The sequence below is a fragment of the Chrysemys picta genome, chromosome 4 (genome assembly GCF_011386835.1).
Source record: "Chrysemys picta bellii isolate R12L10 chromosome 4, ASM1138683v2, whole genome shotgun sequence".
NCBI classification, from domain to species: domain Eukaryota; kingdom Metazoa; phylum Chordata; order Testudines; family Emydidae; genus Chrysemys; species Chrysemys picta.
The window spans coordinates 1,261,271-1,276,783 of NC_088794.1; the positions used below are offsets into that span (position 1 = coordinate 1,261,271).

General features: G+C 64.3%; 2 protein-coding genes across 3 annotated transcripts; one reads left to right on the forward strand and one right to left on the reverse strand.

Moving 5' to 3' along the window:
- Positions 1 to 1,427: 1,427 nt before the first annotated feature.
- Positions 1,428 to 13,667, reverse strand: LOC101947861 (arylamine N-acetyltransferase 2-like). 2 transcript variants are annotated; one of them, XR_010600327.1, is made up of 4 exons: positions 13,489 to 13,667; positions 12,273 to 13,190; positions 5,254 to 5,340; positions 1,428 to 1,559 (listed from the first exon to the last, which is right to left on the reverse strand). XR_010600327.1 is itself a non-coding variant. In XM_005293838.3 (2 exons), the coding sequence occupies exons 1-2, from the start codon at positions 13,528 to 13,530 to the stop codon at positions 12,348 to 12,350; spliced, it is 885 nt and encodes a 294-aa protein (XP_005293895.3). In that variant the 5' UTR covers positions 13,531 to 13,667; the 3' UTR covers positions 12,002 to 12,347. The 2 variants fall into 2 exon arrangements, 1 of the variants encoding a protein (XP_005293895.3); XM_005293838.3 differs by lacking the exons at positions 1,428 to 1,559; positions 5,254 to 5,340 and having other exon boundaries at positions 12,002 to 13,190.
- NFATC2IP (nuclear factor of activated T cells 2 interacting protein) lies at positions 1,554 to 11,856 on the forward strand. Its single transcript, XM_065591048.1, has 9 exons — positions 1,554 to 2,701; positions 3,175 to 3,339; positions 3,567 to 3,636; positions 6,496 to 6,631; positions 6,965 to 7,036; positions 7,684 to 7,864; positions 8,506 to 8,650; positions 10,298 to 10,431; positions 10,739 to 11,856. Exons 1-9 carry the CDS (start codon positions 2,660 to 2,662, stop codon positions 10,895 to 10,897), a joined length of 1,104 nt encoding a protein of 367 aa, XP_065447120.1. The 5' UTR covers positions 1,554 to 2,659; the 3' UTR covers positions 10,898 to 11,856.
- Positions 13,668 to 15,513: the final 1,846 nt, after the last annotated feature.

Here is a 15,513-nt window from a genome sequence, read left to right on the forward strand (position 1 = left end):
CTGGGGAGGAGCCTGCAGACACAGGGAGAGCGCGTCTCTGGCTTGGTTAATGGCAGGAGAGGTTTTGGGGATGGAGATCCCGCTGGCAGGGCCTGGCTCTGGGGCTGCATGCTGGGGGCATTGGTACCAGCAGGGGGTCTCAGCCCAGCTCCGGGACTCAGGGTGAACTCCCAGCCTGGGAGTCACTGCAGGGTGGAGACCGGAGGATGGCACATTGTTCCTTCCGGGGGTGGAGGCCCCAGGGGCCCAGAGCGAGGGGACTCCTTGAGGGGCCCCACTGCACAGACAGGCTGCTGAGGGCTCAGAGGTGCGGTCACCGGAGGCAGCGGAGTCAGAGGGACCTAACCCCAGAGAGAGAGCGCAGCCTTCCCGGGGGGCTGTGTCACACCGAAGGGGGGGCTGCTCTCGGAGGCCGCACGGAGCCGGCAGCCCGGGGCCTGGGTGACAGCCGCCCCTGCGAACATTTTGGTTGGTGAACATGGAGCAAATGCTTAATAATAAACATTGCTCTTAGCTGTAGAAACTACAAAATAATTCCCAGAGCTTAGCCGGCTGCTGTCTCTGCCCCTCCTCCCGCTGCTGCTTCCCTCCTCCGCCCCCAGGTTCCTGTTTATTGAATGTCAGAGCCCAGCCCAGGCAGTTCTCAGGGCTCTTGGGCCTGGCCAGTTTCAGCCCCAGCCAGCTGGGTCTGTCCCCGTCCCCATGGGCTCTGGCTGCTCCTTGTCCCCAGCCGCCTCCTGCTTCCAGCCCAGCCCCCTATATTCCCTCCCCCAACAGCCCCTCCTTCGTCCTCTGTCTTCTGTCCCAGGTAAACAGGTCACCTGGGCCCCTCTCTTCCGTCCTTTGTTCCCCTCTGGCTGGAACCGGCTGGTCAGGTCACCGGCCCCTTTCTTCTGTTCCTTGTTCCCCTCGGGCTGGAACCGGCTGCTCAGGTCACCGGCCCCTCTCTCCTCAGCCCCACACTGGCCAGAACCAGCTGACTGCCAAGCTGGGGGCTCGCTGGGTCCCCCATCTCAAGGGTCCTGGCTGCCAGGTGAGGTCACACCTGGTCCTCTGCAACAACAAACCCTCTCCCACCACCTTGTTACACACACAGACACAGGGAAACTGAGGCACGCACTGTGTTCATGCCAAGCACTAAGAAAGCTCCCCACTTTGTCACAGTGAGACATTATGGGGTGAGGCCAGGCAATGGGGGGGGGGGGTCAGACAATAATTAGTTAAGGACAGTAACTGCTGAGCTGCACAAACTGAGAGCCTGATAAAGTATTAAAACACAAACTACCAATGTCACGTGACAGCAGATACAAAGGCAAAAGGCTGAAGTCAAATTCAGGCATTCGCAAGCAGCATTCTTCTTACTTTGCCTGTTTGCAAACCTCAATGATCATCCATGGGACTATTGTTTTGTGAGGCCTGCAGCCACCTGCTATCCCAATGGGGCCGAAGCCACCTGGTACCACTCGAGAGAGAGTCTGGGAGTCACTGGGGACAGTTCTGTGAAAACATCTGCTCAGTGCGCAGCGGCCGTCACAAAATGAGCAGAATGCTGGGAATCACTAGGAAAGGGAGAGTGAGACAGAAAATATCAGGTTGCCTCTATATAAATCCACGGTATGTCCACACCTTGAATACTGCGTGCAGATGTGGTCGCCCCATCTCAAAACAGATTGGAATTGGAAAAGGTACAGAAAAGGGAATAGAAATGATTAGGGGCATGGAACGGCTGCCATGTGAGGAGAGATTAATAAGACTGGGACTGTTCAGCTTGGAAAAGAGATGACTAAGGTGGGATACGATAGAGGTCTGTAAAACCCTGACTGGTGTGGAGAAAGTGGATAAGGAAGTGTTGTTTACTCCTCCTCATAACACAAAACGAGGGGTCACCCAATGACAGTAACAGGCAGAAGGTTTAAAGCGAAGGGCAGTGTTTCGTCACACAGGCTGGGAGCCCGTCACCGGTGCTCCCTTGAGGTCGAAGCCGATCGCTTTCACAGGGTTTATTTTTCATGGGTCCTTAGGAGTCTGACCCTCGAACTCGTTGGCCGACGTGGCAGGTGGTGTTGGAAGACGGGGTTGGCCCGTGATGGCTGCGTGACCGTTGTCTTTCCTTTCTTTGGGCCTCCCCGTTTCCTTTCTCCTTTGGGGCGTTGGGCGCACGGAGGTTGTTCTGCTGGGTGGACGTTGGGCGCACGGTGCCTGCTGCACCTCAGCGGGGGCTGGATCACCGGGGCCTCGACGCTGACGATGTTGGCGCCTCTGTGCGGACACTGGCATTGGCGCGACAATCCTCCCGCTTTACGGCGAGGCGGTGCCGGTGCTGGCGTGCCAGGCTTGCTCGGGGTTTCCTGTGGTTCACCCGAGTCTCCCAGCCGCCGGGCCGAGCCCCCCAGCCCCATGTGAGAACTACAACTCCCAGCGGCCCCTGTGCTTCAGGGGGTGGAGCCGAGCCCCCAGCCCCACCTGGGAACTACAACTCCCAGCGGCCCCTGTGCCTCGGGGGGGTGGGTGGAGCCGAGCCCCACCGCACCTAGGAACTACAACTCCCAGCGCCCCCTGCGCCGCGGGAGGCGGAGCCGCCTGGTCTGGCGTCACCGAACCTCCGGAGCCGTGGCCAATGGCAGGGCAGGGGCGGGGCTGAGTGGGAAGGTCTAAGCCAATGGGTGGGAGCGACCTGGGAGCCCGCGCCATGGCGGAGCAGGTGAGTGGCGAGGGTCTCTGGGTGGGGCTGGGGGCTAGTCAGTGGAGTGGGGCTGTGGGGGGTCTCTGGGGGGCAGGAGGGGCTGTGGGGGGTCGAGTTGTGGGGGTCTCTGGGGGGCAGGAGGGGTAGTGGGGGTCTCTGGGGAGCGAGGCTGTGGGGGGGTCTCTGGGCAGGGGTGGGGGGTCTCTGGGGGCAGGAGGGGCAGTGGGGGTCTCTGGGGAGCGAGGCTGTGGGGGGGGGTCTCTGGGCAGGGGGGGGTCTCTGGGGGCAGGAGGGGCAGTGGGGGGTCTCTGGGCAAAGGGGTGGGGTTGTGGGGGGTCTCTGGGGGGCAGTGGGTGAGGGGGCTTGGGGTCTGCTCCTCCCTAGCCCCTGTCTTGGCGCAGGATCGAGGGGGCCGCTGGGCAGGTGGGAGAATCCGAGGGTAGAACCTAGGAGTCCTGCCCCCTAACCCTGGCTCTCCCATCCCCATCCAGGTTGGCCCTGCCCCACCCCCAATATACGTGGGGGGCAGCAGCAGCAGTGACAGTGAGGGGGAGCTTGTGAGACCCCCGAGGGGGGCAGCGGGGCAGCCGCGCCCCAAGCGCCGGCGTGTCCTGTGCAGCACCGAGATCCCCGCTGTGCCTGTCTACTCGAACAAGGTAACAGGGACCCAGGCATCCGAGCACCCCCTCTCCCCCAGCACTAACCACCAGACCCCTCTCCACTCCTGGAGCCGGGGATAGAACCCAGGAGTCCGGGCTCCCAGCCCCCTCCCCCCCCCCCTCCGGCCATGCTCATCCCTCTTGTGCCCATCCTGAGGCTCGTGCCCCCATGGGGGTGCCCGTGCAGCAGGGCCCTGTGGGTAACATGCCCCCTTCCTCTCCAGGTGAACAGCAGCTTCCAACTGTGCCCCGCGGAGCTGCGCCAGGAGGTGCCCGCCCTGCAGTGGCAGGGAGGTAAGGGGGTGCTAGGGCTGGGCGGGAGTAGGGGGGTTTGGCCTTGGGGAGGTGGGGGCTATGTATGTGCTGTGGGGGAGTGGGAGGAGGCAGCAGGGATACATCTGGGGGGCTGTGTCTGGCCGGGCTGTGGTTGGAGTCCCCACAGGGGTGGTGATGTTTGATGGCCTCCTGTGCCCTTAAAGTCTGAGAAACCCCCCCGATCTGATCACAGACCACAGAATCTCCCTCCGGCTGAGTCACTGACGTCCTCACATCATGGGTTAAAGTTACAGAGACTCCACCACTGACACTAGTTCTAGCCTGTGAGTGACCCGTGTCCCACACTGCAGAGGAAGGTGAACCCCCCCCCCACCCCCCCGGGTCTCGGCCAGTCTGACCTCGGGGAAAAATTCCTTCCCAACCCCAAATACAGCGATCAGTTAGCCCTGAGCGTGTGGGCAAGACCCACCAGGCAGGTACCCGGGAAAGAATTCTCTGTAGTAACTCAGAACCTCCCCATCTAGTGTCCCGTCTCTGGCCGCTGGGGATTTTTGCTACGGGCAGTCGCACGCCATTGTAGGCAGTCCTGTCATACCAGCCCCTCCACACACTTATCAAGCTTGGGCGTGAAGCTAGTTGGGGGGTTTCCCCACTGCTCCCCTTGGGAGGCTGTTCCAGAACTTCACTCCTCTGATGGTTAGAAACCGTCCTCTAATTTCAAGCCTAAACTTGTTAATGGCCAGTTTATAGCCATATGTTCTGGGTCCACATTGGCGCTTAACTTAAATAACTCCTCTCCCTCACTGGTATGTATCCCTCTGATGTATTTATATAGGGCGATCCTATCTCCCCTCAGCCTGCGTCTGGTCAGGCTAAACAGGCCAAGCTCTTTGAGTCCCCTCTCATGAGGGAAGTTTTCCATTCCTCGGATCATCCTAGCAGCTCTTCTCTGCACCGGTTCCAGTTTGAATTCATCTTCCTTACAAATGAGAGACCAGAACATCTTTGCCAGAAGCTGGGAATGGGCGACAGGGGATGGATCACTTGATTCCCTGTTCTGTTCATTCCCTCTGGGGCACCTGGCATTGGCCGCTGTCAGAGGACAGGATACTGGGCTAGATGGACCTTTGGTCTGACCCAGTCTGGCCGTTCTTATACAGTACTCCAGATGAGTCTCACCAGTGCCTCGTATAATGGTACTGACGCATCCCTTTCTCCACTGGAAATACCTCGCCTGATGCACCCCAGGGCTGTTCTCCTTTTTCATGGCCACATCACATTGGCGGCTCCTAGTCCGCCTGTGATCAGCCAATACACCGAGGTCTTTCTCCTCCTCTGTCACTTCCAACTGAGAAGTCCCCAGCTTAGAGCAAGACTTCTTGTTGTTGGTCCCTCAGTGCACTTTGCACTATTAAATATCATCCCGTTTCTGTTACTTCAGATTACAAAATCATCCAGATCTTCTTGTAGGATATTCCGGGCCTTCTCCATATTGGCAACGCCTCCCCACTTTGTATCATCCCCAAATTTTATTAGCATGCATCCACTGTTTGTGCCAAGCTCAGTAATAAAAACGAGGGCTGTCAAGCGATTAAAAAAATTAATCACAATTAAAAAATACCTATATGTAAATACCTTGCAAGCCGGCTACAAAAGTGCCATGAGAACACCTGTTCTCACTTTCTGGTGCCATTGTAAACAAGAAGCAGGCAGCAGCATCTCCTGTAAATGAAGAGAAACAAGTTGGTTTATATTTAGCGATTGGCTGAACAAGGAGGAGGCTGAATGGACCTGTAGGCTCTGAAGTTTTACATTGTTTTGTTTTTTTGAATGCAATTATATAACAATCTACGTTTGTTTAAGTTGCACTTTCACGACAAAGAGATTGCACTACAGGACTTGTATGAGGGGAACTGAAAAATACTCTTTCTTTTGTTTGTCATTTTTACAATGCAAACATTTATAAAAAAAACTGTACACCTTGATTTCAATTACAATACAGAATACAATATATAGGAAAATGTAGAAAAACATCCAAAATATTTAATACATTTCAATTGGTATTCTATTGTTTAACAGTGCGATTAAAACTGTGATTAATCGCGATGACATTTTTTGAGTTAATTGAGTGAGTTAACTGCAATTAATCGACAGGTGTAATAAAAATGTTAAATAAGGTTGGTCCCAAGACCGATCCTTGAGGAATTCCACTAGTAACCTCCCTTCAGCCTGACAGGTCACCTTTCAATAGGGCTGGTTGCAGTCTCCCCTTTAACCAGTTCTTACCCACCTTCCAGTTCTCCTAACAATCCCCCTCTTCTCCAATGTAACGAATAGTTTCCCATGTGCAACTGGATCCAAACCCTTCCGGACATCCGGGTAGATTGGATCCACTGCACTTCCTTGGTCTAAAACATCAGCTCTCTCCTCAAAGAAGGAGCTCAGGGCGGTCTGGCAGGATCCACCTCTTGTAAAACCCGCTTGTAGTTTATCCCAGTTACCGTTCACCCCATGTCCTTAACAACTTCCTCTTTCAAAATTGGTTCCAAGTCCTTGCGTACAATTGAGGTCAAACTAGCAGGCCTGGAGTTTCCCGGATCACGTTTTTTTCCCTTTCTTAAAAACAGGAGCTAGATTAGCAGCTCTCCAGTCATAGGGTACGACCCCCGAGTTTACAGAGTCGTTGCAATCCTTGGTGTTGGGCTGGCAATATCCGGAGCCAGTTCCGTTAATGTGTGGCTGTGTGCTGGATGTGTTTGGGGGGGTCGGGGTACGTGCACTGGATGGGGGTTTATTGTCTTTGGGGGGCAGCTGTGGGGAGAGGTGCCCCCTGCCTGGCCATCACAGCTGCTGTCTCCCCTCCCCCCCCCCCCCCAGGGGCGGATCTGGACGTCGATGAGATTGGCCCTGTCACGCCCCCCCGGCCGGAGCGGCCTCACGCCCCACGCCTCCCCCAGGGCCCCTGCACTGACTGGCCGGAGGAGGAGCTGCAGCAGCAGGGGGCAGTGAGAACGTAGGTGGGGGGGAAGGACTGCGGCAGGGTTACCGTGGGGGGTGTATGGGGGGAGGGGACAGGACTCCAATGGGAGGTGGGGGGATCGGGGTGGGGGCAGGGTTACCATGGGGGTATATGGGGGGAGGGCTCTAATGGGTGGGGGCAGGGTTACCATGGGGGTAGGGCTGTAAAGGGGAGATAGGGGCATGGCTCAGGCTCTGTGGCCTCTGGCTTTGGGGTCTGTCCCCTGCGGGGGGGGGGGGTCACTTATGGGGCACAGCTTCCCAGGCCCCCTTCACAACAGCCCCCATCTCACCCCCTGCGCGCTCGCTTGCTCACACTCTCTCTCAGGGTCCGGGACGAGTCTCCCTCTCCCCCTCCCCCACCACAGCCCACACGCCGGCAGAGGGGCCGGACCCGACGGTGAGTAGCTGCCCGGATGTGGGGGGGGTGTTGAGGCTGGGTGTGGGGGTCTCTGCTGGAATCTCTGCCCCGTCAGGAGTTGGGGAATTGAGGGACAGGTTCTCTGGGGGGCACCTCTCTTGTAGAGAGCGGGGAGGGTCTCTGGGGGGGATCTGTCTGGGGAGTCTCTGGAGGTGGGGAATGGGGGGAGTCTGTCAGGGGTCTGATGGTACCTGACCCCAGGGAGGTGTGTGTGTGGGAGGTCTGGGGGGTCTGACGGCCCTGCCCCCCAGGGAGGTGGGGGGGGGGTCTGTGGGGCACAGGGGTCTGTGGGGGTCTGACGGCCCTGCCCCCCAGGGAAGTGTGTGTGTGGGAGGTCTGGGGGGTCTGACGGCCCTGCCCCCCAGGGAGGTGTGGGGGGGGGTCTGTGGGGCACAGGGGTCTGTGGGGGTCTGACGGCCCTGCCCCCCAGGGAGGTGTGTGTGTGGGGTCTGTGGGGCACAGGGATCTGTGGGGGTCTGACGGCCCTGCCCCCCAGGGAGGGGTGTGTGTGGGGTCTGTGGGGCACAGGGGTCTGTGGGGGTCTGACGGCCCTGCCCCCCAGGGAGGTGTGTGTGGGGTCTGTGGGGCACAGGGGTCTGTGGGGGTCTGACGGCCCTGCCCCCTAGGGAGGTGGCACGCCAGCTGCGGGGTCTCAGCACGTGGCTCTCGGCCGCTCAGCGCAGCCTGCGGGAGGAGCTGCCCGAGGACGACGTGATCCTGGTGGAGCCGCCCCCGTCCCCCGCGCCCCGGCAGCTGCAGCTCAAGGTGCGGTGCCGGGCCGAGATCCACCGCGTCGCCATGGAGATGGTGAGTGACCCACCCCTGCACTCCCACCTCTCAGCTTTTCCACATCCCCATGTGGCTGGAGAGTGAGCCCCCCATCCCCTCAATGTGTGCCGGGCCCCTGTGCAGGCTGTATATATCCCCCATGCCACCGCCCAGCCCCAAAACCTTTCCCCCCCGCAGACACTGTATCTCCAACCCTGCCCCCACAGCCGGGCTCTGAGCTAGCCCCTGCCCCAGCGTGCAGACCCTGGCCATGCCCTTGCGGGGTGGAGGATCTCGGGGAAGGCAGAGCGCAGATCAGAGCGCACCGCTCAGGCGGGTGTGGGTAGGGCATGGGAGGTGCCGGGGCAGGACAGCGGCCAGGTGGAGGAAGGGTGTCAAGGGGCTGGTTCACCCCTCCAGTGTAGAGCTGGGAGGACGGGGTGGGATTAAGACTGATTGCAGGGGGCGGCGGAACTGCCCGACACTAGATCTCTCGGAAATGGCCCAGGGACTGTATGGGCCCAGCTGGAGTCACTCGGTGGCGAATGTACCAGGCGATTGGCACCGGCCGTGCCAGCCCTGCTGCCTGGCTCACGCTGGCCCCGAACAGCCCAGCAGGCTGCCAGGCTGAGCCGGGCTGTCCCCCTGTCCCTCCCTGACTGTCCCCTCCCCCGGCGCAGTCACAGCCCCTGCAGGCGGTGGTGGAGCACATGGCCGAGAGGCTGCAGGTCCGGCCGGAGCAGATCCTGCTGCTGCTGCGAGACACAGAGCTGCCCCCCGGCAGCACCCCCCTGGGCCTGGGCCTGGGCGTGGCCGACATCATCGGTGAGTGAGGGGCAGGGGGCTTCTCTTGGCACAGGTGCAGGGTCTGTGGGCAGATTGGGGCAGGCGCGGACGGGCCGCGGTCGTGGGACAGGCGGCTCTCGGCTGGGGGGGTGAGCAGCAGCGCTGTATGTGAGACACGGGCGGGAGCTGTCCCACGTGCGCTGGGCAGGCCCAGCTGGAATGCCGGGGGCAGCTCTGGGCACCGGGCGTTAGCCAAGTGGGGACAAAGGGGAGAGTCCAGAGCCGGGGTCTGAAACCCTGACCCGAGGAAGGTTAAAACCTGGGTGAGTTTAGAGCCCGGCAGCCGGAGGGACCCTGAGAGCAGGGGTCAGCTCTAGCGGGGGCTGGTATCGGAGTCCCGGGAAATCCCGTCCATGTGCCAGACCCCCTGGGGCCTCACCGCCTTGGACTGAACCTCTGGGCTGCAGCCTCCTGCTTCCCCCGTGAGCTCTGCCCAGCGAGTCCCCCTGAGCCAGACCCTGGCAGAGACGTGCCCATGCTGCCGGGACGGTGCCCCTCGCCCAGCGTGGCAGGGACAGCCCCATAGCGCTGGCGTGCAGTCGGGTGTGTTAGTTAGCTGGCCACGGCACAGGGAGCCCTTAGGGTAGCGCAGAGGGGTGCAGGTTACAGCCCAGTCCGTTCTGCCCAGCCCAGAGCCCCGCCAGGCTGTGGGAAGCCCCTTGGGGCAGGCTGTCTCTCGCTCACTCGCTCTCTGACTTCCTTCCTGAGTCTGTTCCCGGGTGAGAGCCCCCAGCGTCCACCTTGCCCCTCAGGAGCGCTGCCATCAGCTCTCTGGCCCACTGCTGATCTGGGGCGGTTTCAGCCAGTTCCCTAATGACTGTTCTTCCACCAGCCAGGGCGGTGATGCGCATACCCTGTGTCTTAGACTGCCTTGAGAGCAAACTTAGTCCTCCCCTGGCACTGGGTAGCCGTGCAAAGTATAGGGGAAACCGAGGCAGGCGTGAGACTCCTACAGATGCTACAGAAAATTCCCCGTTCGTCACAGGGATCAGTTATTCTCCGTGTTCGCTGGAGGCAGGACAGGCAGTGATGGGCTCCGTCCATGGCCAGGGAGACTTAGGTCGAATATTAGGAACCAGTGTCTAACTGTAAGAGGGGGAGCTCGGCCTGGAACAGGCTGAGGGAGGTTGGGGAGTCCCCCGCACGGGAGGTGTCGAAGAACAGGTTGGACAAAGAGCTGTCAAGGCCGGCCCAGGTTTGGCTGGCCAGGGGCTGGGCACGGTAACCCGTCAAGGTCCCTTCCCGCCCCACATTTCTGTGTTCTGGGGGCGCCCAATGCTGCACACGGCTTTCCAGCGGAGCTGTCCCGACAGCATCTCTGCTGCACCCGCCTGAGCCGTCCTGGGGTCCCCTTGCCTCCCCCTTAGCCGCCTCCCACTGGAGGCTCATGGTGGCCCCACGCACCAGGCCTCTCTCCCGCTCCATGGCGGCCAGCTGACGAGTCCGCGGCCAGTAGCGGAAATTGGGTTACTGGCCCCGAAGTGCATGCTGTGCCCCCTGGGCTGGGGGCGGGGGGTCTGACATCAGTGGGGGTCCCCCAACCCGGGACTGGGGTAACAGGAGTGATCAGTGCAGCGCCCCCAGCTGCCCGCCCCCGCGCTCTCTATCTCCGTCTGTCCCCTGCAGATTGCGTGGTGGACATGGCAGCTGGGGAGCCGCAGGGCGGGGGAGAGCCGGGGGCCGGGCCGGGCCCTGGGGAGCTACGTCTGACCGTGCGAGGCCAGGAGAAGGACTCACAGCTCACACTCAACGTGCCCAGGGTAAGGGGGGAGCCTACGGGGGGGGGGACCATCTGGGGGGGCACCTACAGGGGGAGGGGCCATGCCAGGGGGCTGTGAGGTGCTGTTTGCAGAGGGGGGGAGGAGGGGGTTGTCACAGCCTCGGGGGGGAAGGGGCTGTTGGCTGAGGGGGGGCTGGGGCAGTCGCGGGAGGGGGGCTAGTCTGGGGCAGGCCCCTCTCCTCCTGGGGCTGCTTTGGGAGGGATGCTGGGGCAGTCCCTGTAGTGCCCCCTCCCAGGCATGTCTGCGGCGTGTGCCCCCACCCCGCTAACCCCCCACCCCCGGCAAGGCGGAGCCGCTGCACCGGCTGATGGAGCGCTACCAGGAGGCCATGGGGCTGGGTGGCCACCAGCTCCGCTTCTTCTTCGACGGGCAGCGCCTGGCGGGGACCCGCACGCCCGAGCAGCTGGGCATGGAGCCCGACGACGTCATTGAGGCCTGGGCCTAGCCCCCCCGGGATGCCCCCGCCCCTGCATAGCTGGGCAGGGAGCCCGATGGAGGCCTGGGCCTAGTGCCCCCCCTCCCCGCGGGATGCCCCCGCCCCTGCATAGCTGGGCATGGAGCCTGATGGAGGCCTGGGCCTAGCCCCCCCGGGATGCCCCCGCCCCTGCATAGGTGGGCATGGAGCCCGATAGAGGCCTGGGCCTAGTGCCCCACTGCCCCCCTCCCCACAGGATGCCCCCACCCCTGCATAGCTGGGCATGGAGCCCGATGGAGGCCTGGGCCTAGTGCCCCCCCTCCCCGCGGGATGCCCCCGCCCCTGCATAGCTGGGCATGGAGCCCGATGGAGGCCTGGGCCTAGCCCCCCCGGGATGCCCCCGCCCCTGCATAGGTGGGCATGGAGCCCGATGGAGGCCTGGGCCTAGCCCCCCCGGGATGCCCCCGCCCCTGCATAAGTGGGCATGGAGCCCGATGGAGGCCTGGGCCTAGTGCCCCCCTACCCCCCTCCCCACAGGATGCCCCCACCCCTGCATAGCTGGGCATGGAGCCCGATGGAGGCCTGGGCCTAGCCCCCCCGGGATGCCCCCACCCCTGCATAGCTGGGCATGGAGCCCAATGGAGGCCTGGGTCTAGCGCCCCCTTCCCCCCCCCCCCTCCCTTCCGCCCCCCCCACCCCCCCCCCCCCCCCCCGCGGGATGCCTCCCCACAGCTGGCCAGGGAGCCGGCTGCTGCTGTCCCTGAGCCTGGGGGGATCCCCATTCCTACCCCCTGCAGCAGCTGGGCACGGCCCTGCCCCCACCCCCTGCACCTAGGCATGGCCCAGAGCCTGCCCATCATGTCAGCGAGGCCTAGACCCAGCCCCAGCCCTGCAGGCCTGTTCTGTAAATAGGGGACTTTAGGGGCATTTATCCCCAGCACTGAGGGGGGCGAAGCTGCTTTTATGAAATAAATAAATAAATGAACCCAGCTGTCGGGCCTGAGCCTCTTGCCCTTTACTTGTGGGGAGGGGGTGGGCGGACGCAGCTGTGGGGCCAGAGCGACTGGCATCACGCCGATCCCTGCTCCCAGGGTTCAGGGCCCCATCGCAGCTCAGCGTGAGACAGGCCCTGCACCCACAGAGCTCACACGCTCAATACACAGCAGGGATGGACCCACCCGGGATCACACAGAGTCTGTGTCCCAGCCAGCCATGGAACCCAGGAGTCCTGGGCCCCAGCTCTGCCCCAACCCCCTAGACCCTGCTCCCCACCCAGAGCTGGGGACAGAAGCCAGGAGTCCTGGCTCCCAGCCCCCCCCCCCCCCCCCCGCCCCGTTCTTCCCTTTGGGCCCAGCAGCTCCCCCCAGCCAGGTTTCTGCCCTGGCCGGCCTGTTTTACAGCTCACCCTCCCGGCAGCTCTGAGCCGGGCACCCAGGGGTGTTTCTGGGTCCCTCCACCTCATTTCTCGGAGCTCCTTCATTCAGTGGGGGGGAGCTGGCCCCATCTCCTCCCCCTCGGGGGGCGGCTGTATCTCCTGGTCCTTGGGCACCAGGGTCCCGCTCAGCTGGGCCCCGAAGGTGCGCTGCAGCAGGGCGGGGATCTCGTGGGGCTGCAGGGGGGTCTCCGTGCGCTCCCCGCCCCGCGTGGCGATGAGGCGCCAGCCCATGTAGGTGAGGCGGCCACCGCCCGGCTGGGGCAGGCTGCAGAAGGACTTGCAGGCGAAGATGGAGCTGGGGGCCTGTTGGTGGTAGCAGCACATGGCGGCGAAGTCTCCCAGCTCCCGCTCCTCCAGCGTGAAGGTGTAGAGCATCTGCCCCTCCTCGCCCGGCGCCCGCAGCCGCTCCAGCGCCCAGACGCCCCCCGCCAGGCCCAGCCGGAAGGTGCCGCCCTCCTGCGGCTGCTCCAGGCCCGGCTCCAGCCACAGGGGCTCCAGGAAGCCGTCCCCGAAGCCCACGTCGCACAGGAAGCGCTGGCCCCCCAGCCGGGCCAGCAGCACCAGGTGGTCGCAGGGTGGCCCGAGGCGCCCGGTGAAGCGGTTCCGGACGCGGCCGGCCAGCCCCACGACACAGAAACCCAGCGCCCGCAGCAGCCACTGGAAGAGCCCGTTGTTCTCGTAACAGAAGCCGCCACGGCGCCGCCGGACGATCTTGTCGTAGAGCAGGGGCAGCGCCAGGGTGATGGGCTCCCCACAGTGCATGCTCAGGCTCTCAAAGGGCACCGAGAACAGGTGGCAACGGTGCAGCCCCCGCAGCGTCTCCAGGGTGGGCTCTGTCGGGCCCTGGTACCCGATCCGGGAGAGATAGGCACCCACGTCCATCCCAGGCTGGGGGGCAAAGCGGGGACTGTGAGCAGAGAACCCAGGAGTCCTGGCTCCCAGACCCCCACCCCGAGCCAGAGTTAGAACCCAGGAGTCCTGGCTCCCGGCACTCACCACTGGATCCCCTCCTCCCCAAGCTAGGGAGAGAACCCAGGAGTCCTAGCTCCCAGCACTCACTGCTGGATCCCCTCCTCCCCGAACCAGGGAGAGAACCCAGGAGCCCTGGCCCTGAGCCCCCCGCTCTAACCCCCCAGCCCCCCTCCTCTCCCAGAGCTGGGTTCGAATCCGGGCCTACAGCACTCACACTGGGGTGCAGCTGGCCCTGCCCAGGGTTTTGCTTCCGCATCTCCGGGGGCGGGGAGGCACGTGGTTCTGCCCCCCCCCCCACGTGACAGCTCCTTAACCCCTCCTAGCCTGGCCTCTCCCTGGTAGCCATGGGGCAAAGGGGGTTGGCATCATCCGTTGGAGCAGCCTCCCACTCTCCCACCTGGTAATCACCCCCCGGTCTCCCAACTCCCCCTTCCCAGTGCCAACAGATCCCCCGACATCTGAGGCCCCTGTGCCCCCCATGCCCTGTGTTCCCAGCCCCCATTGCCCCCCCCCCTTAACCACTGAATTCAAAGCACAGGGAGTATTACCTGTGCACCCCCCCCACACACACACACAGGTGATTTGATGAGTTTCGGAGATGCTGGATTGGGGGGCAGGGGCAGCAGGGGGTGAGGTCAGAGGTCAGCACAGGTCCCATGGCATGGTCAGCAGGTGCACGCTCCTCCCGCTTGGAGAGGGCGGCTCCGGGGCACTGACAAGCAGCCAGAGGTGGGGCCGGGGCAGAGCATGGGCACCTGCTGGGCCTGCACCTCCCACCGCTGCCCCAGGGGGGCGTCATTGGGCACCGCTGTGGGCAGGGGCTGGCACCGGGATCGGGCACCGGGGCCAGCTCGGGCAGCATCTCCTCCTGCTCCTGCCGCTGCCAGCCCCGGGCGCCAGCCTGTCAGGGGTCCAGCAGCCACAGCGCCCGCAGGGTGGGCATCCAGCCGCTCCACCAGCCGGGCGACGCAGCGTCTTATCCCGGTGCTTGGCCTCCCCACTGAGCCCCCCACCCCGCAGCGCAGCACCCCCTAGCGCCCCCTGGGGCCAGCCCTGACCGCTGGGGAGAGAGCCCCCCATTGAGCCCCCCACCCCACAGCGCCCCCTATCGCCCCCCTGGGGCCAGCCCTGACCGCTGGGGAGAGCACCCCCCGCTGAGCCCCCCACCCCACAGCGCAGCACCCCCTAGCGCCCCCCTGGGGTCAGCCCTGACCGCTGGGGAGAGCACCCCCCGCTGAGCCCCCCACCCCACAGCGCAGCACCCCCTAGCGCCCCCCTGGGGCCAGCCCTGACCGCTGGGGAGAGCGCCCCCCGCTGAGCCCCCCACCCCACAGCGCAGCACCCCCTAGCGCCCCCCTGGGGCCAGCCCTGACCGCTGGGGAGAGCGCCCCCCGCTGAGCCCCCCACCCCACAGCGCAGCACCCCCTAGCGCCCCCCTGGGGCCAGCCCTGACCGCTGGGGAGAGCGCCCCCCGCTGAGCCCCCCACCCCACAGCGCAGCACCCCCTAGCGCCCCCCTGGGGCCAGCCCTGACCGCTGGGGAGAGCGCCCCCCGCTGAGCCCCCCGCCCCACAGCGCCCCCTACCCCACAGCGCCCCCTAGCGCCCCCCTGGGGCCAGCCCTGACTGCTGGGGAGAGCGCCCCCCGCTGAGCCCCCGCCCCACAGCGCCCCCTAGCGCCCCCCTGGGGCCAGCCCTGACCGCTGGGGAGAGCGCCCCCCGCTGAGCCCCCCACCCCACAGCGCAGCACCCCCTAGCGCCCCCCTGGGGCCAGCCCTGACCGCTGGGGAGAGCGCCCCCCGCTGAGCCCCCCACCCCACAGCGCAGCACCCCCTAGCGCCCCCCTGGGGCCAGCCCTGACCGCTGGGGAGAGCACCCCCCGCTGAGCCCCCCACCCCACAGCGCCCCCTAGCGCCCCCCTGGGGCCAGCCCTGACCGCTGGGGAGAGCGCCCCCCGCTGAGCCCCCCACCCCACAGCGCCCCCTAGCGCCCCCCTGGGGCCAGCCCTGACTGCTGGGGAGAGCGCCCCCCGCTGAGCCCCCGCCCCACAGCGCCCCCTAGCGCCCCCCTGGGGCCAGCCCTGACCGCTGGGGAGAGCGCCCCCCGCTGAGCCCCCCACCCCACAGCGCAGCACCCCCTAGCGCCCCCCTGGGGCCAGCCCTGACCGCTGGGGAGAGCGCCCCCCGCTGAGCCCCCCACCCCACAGCGCAGCACCCCCTAGCGCCCCCCTGGGGCCAGCCC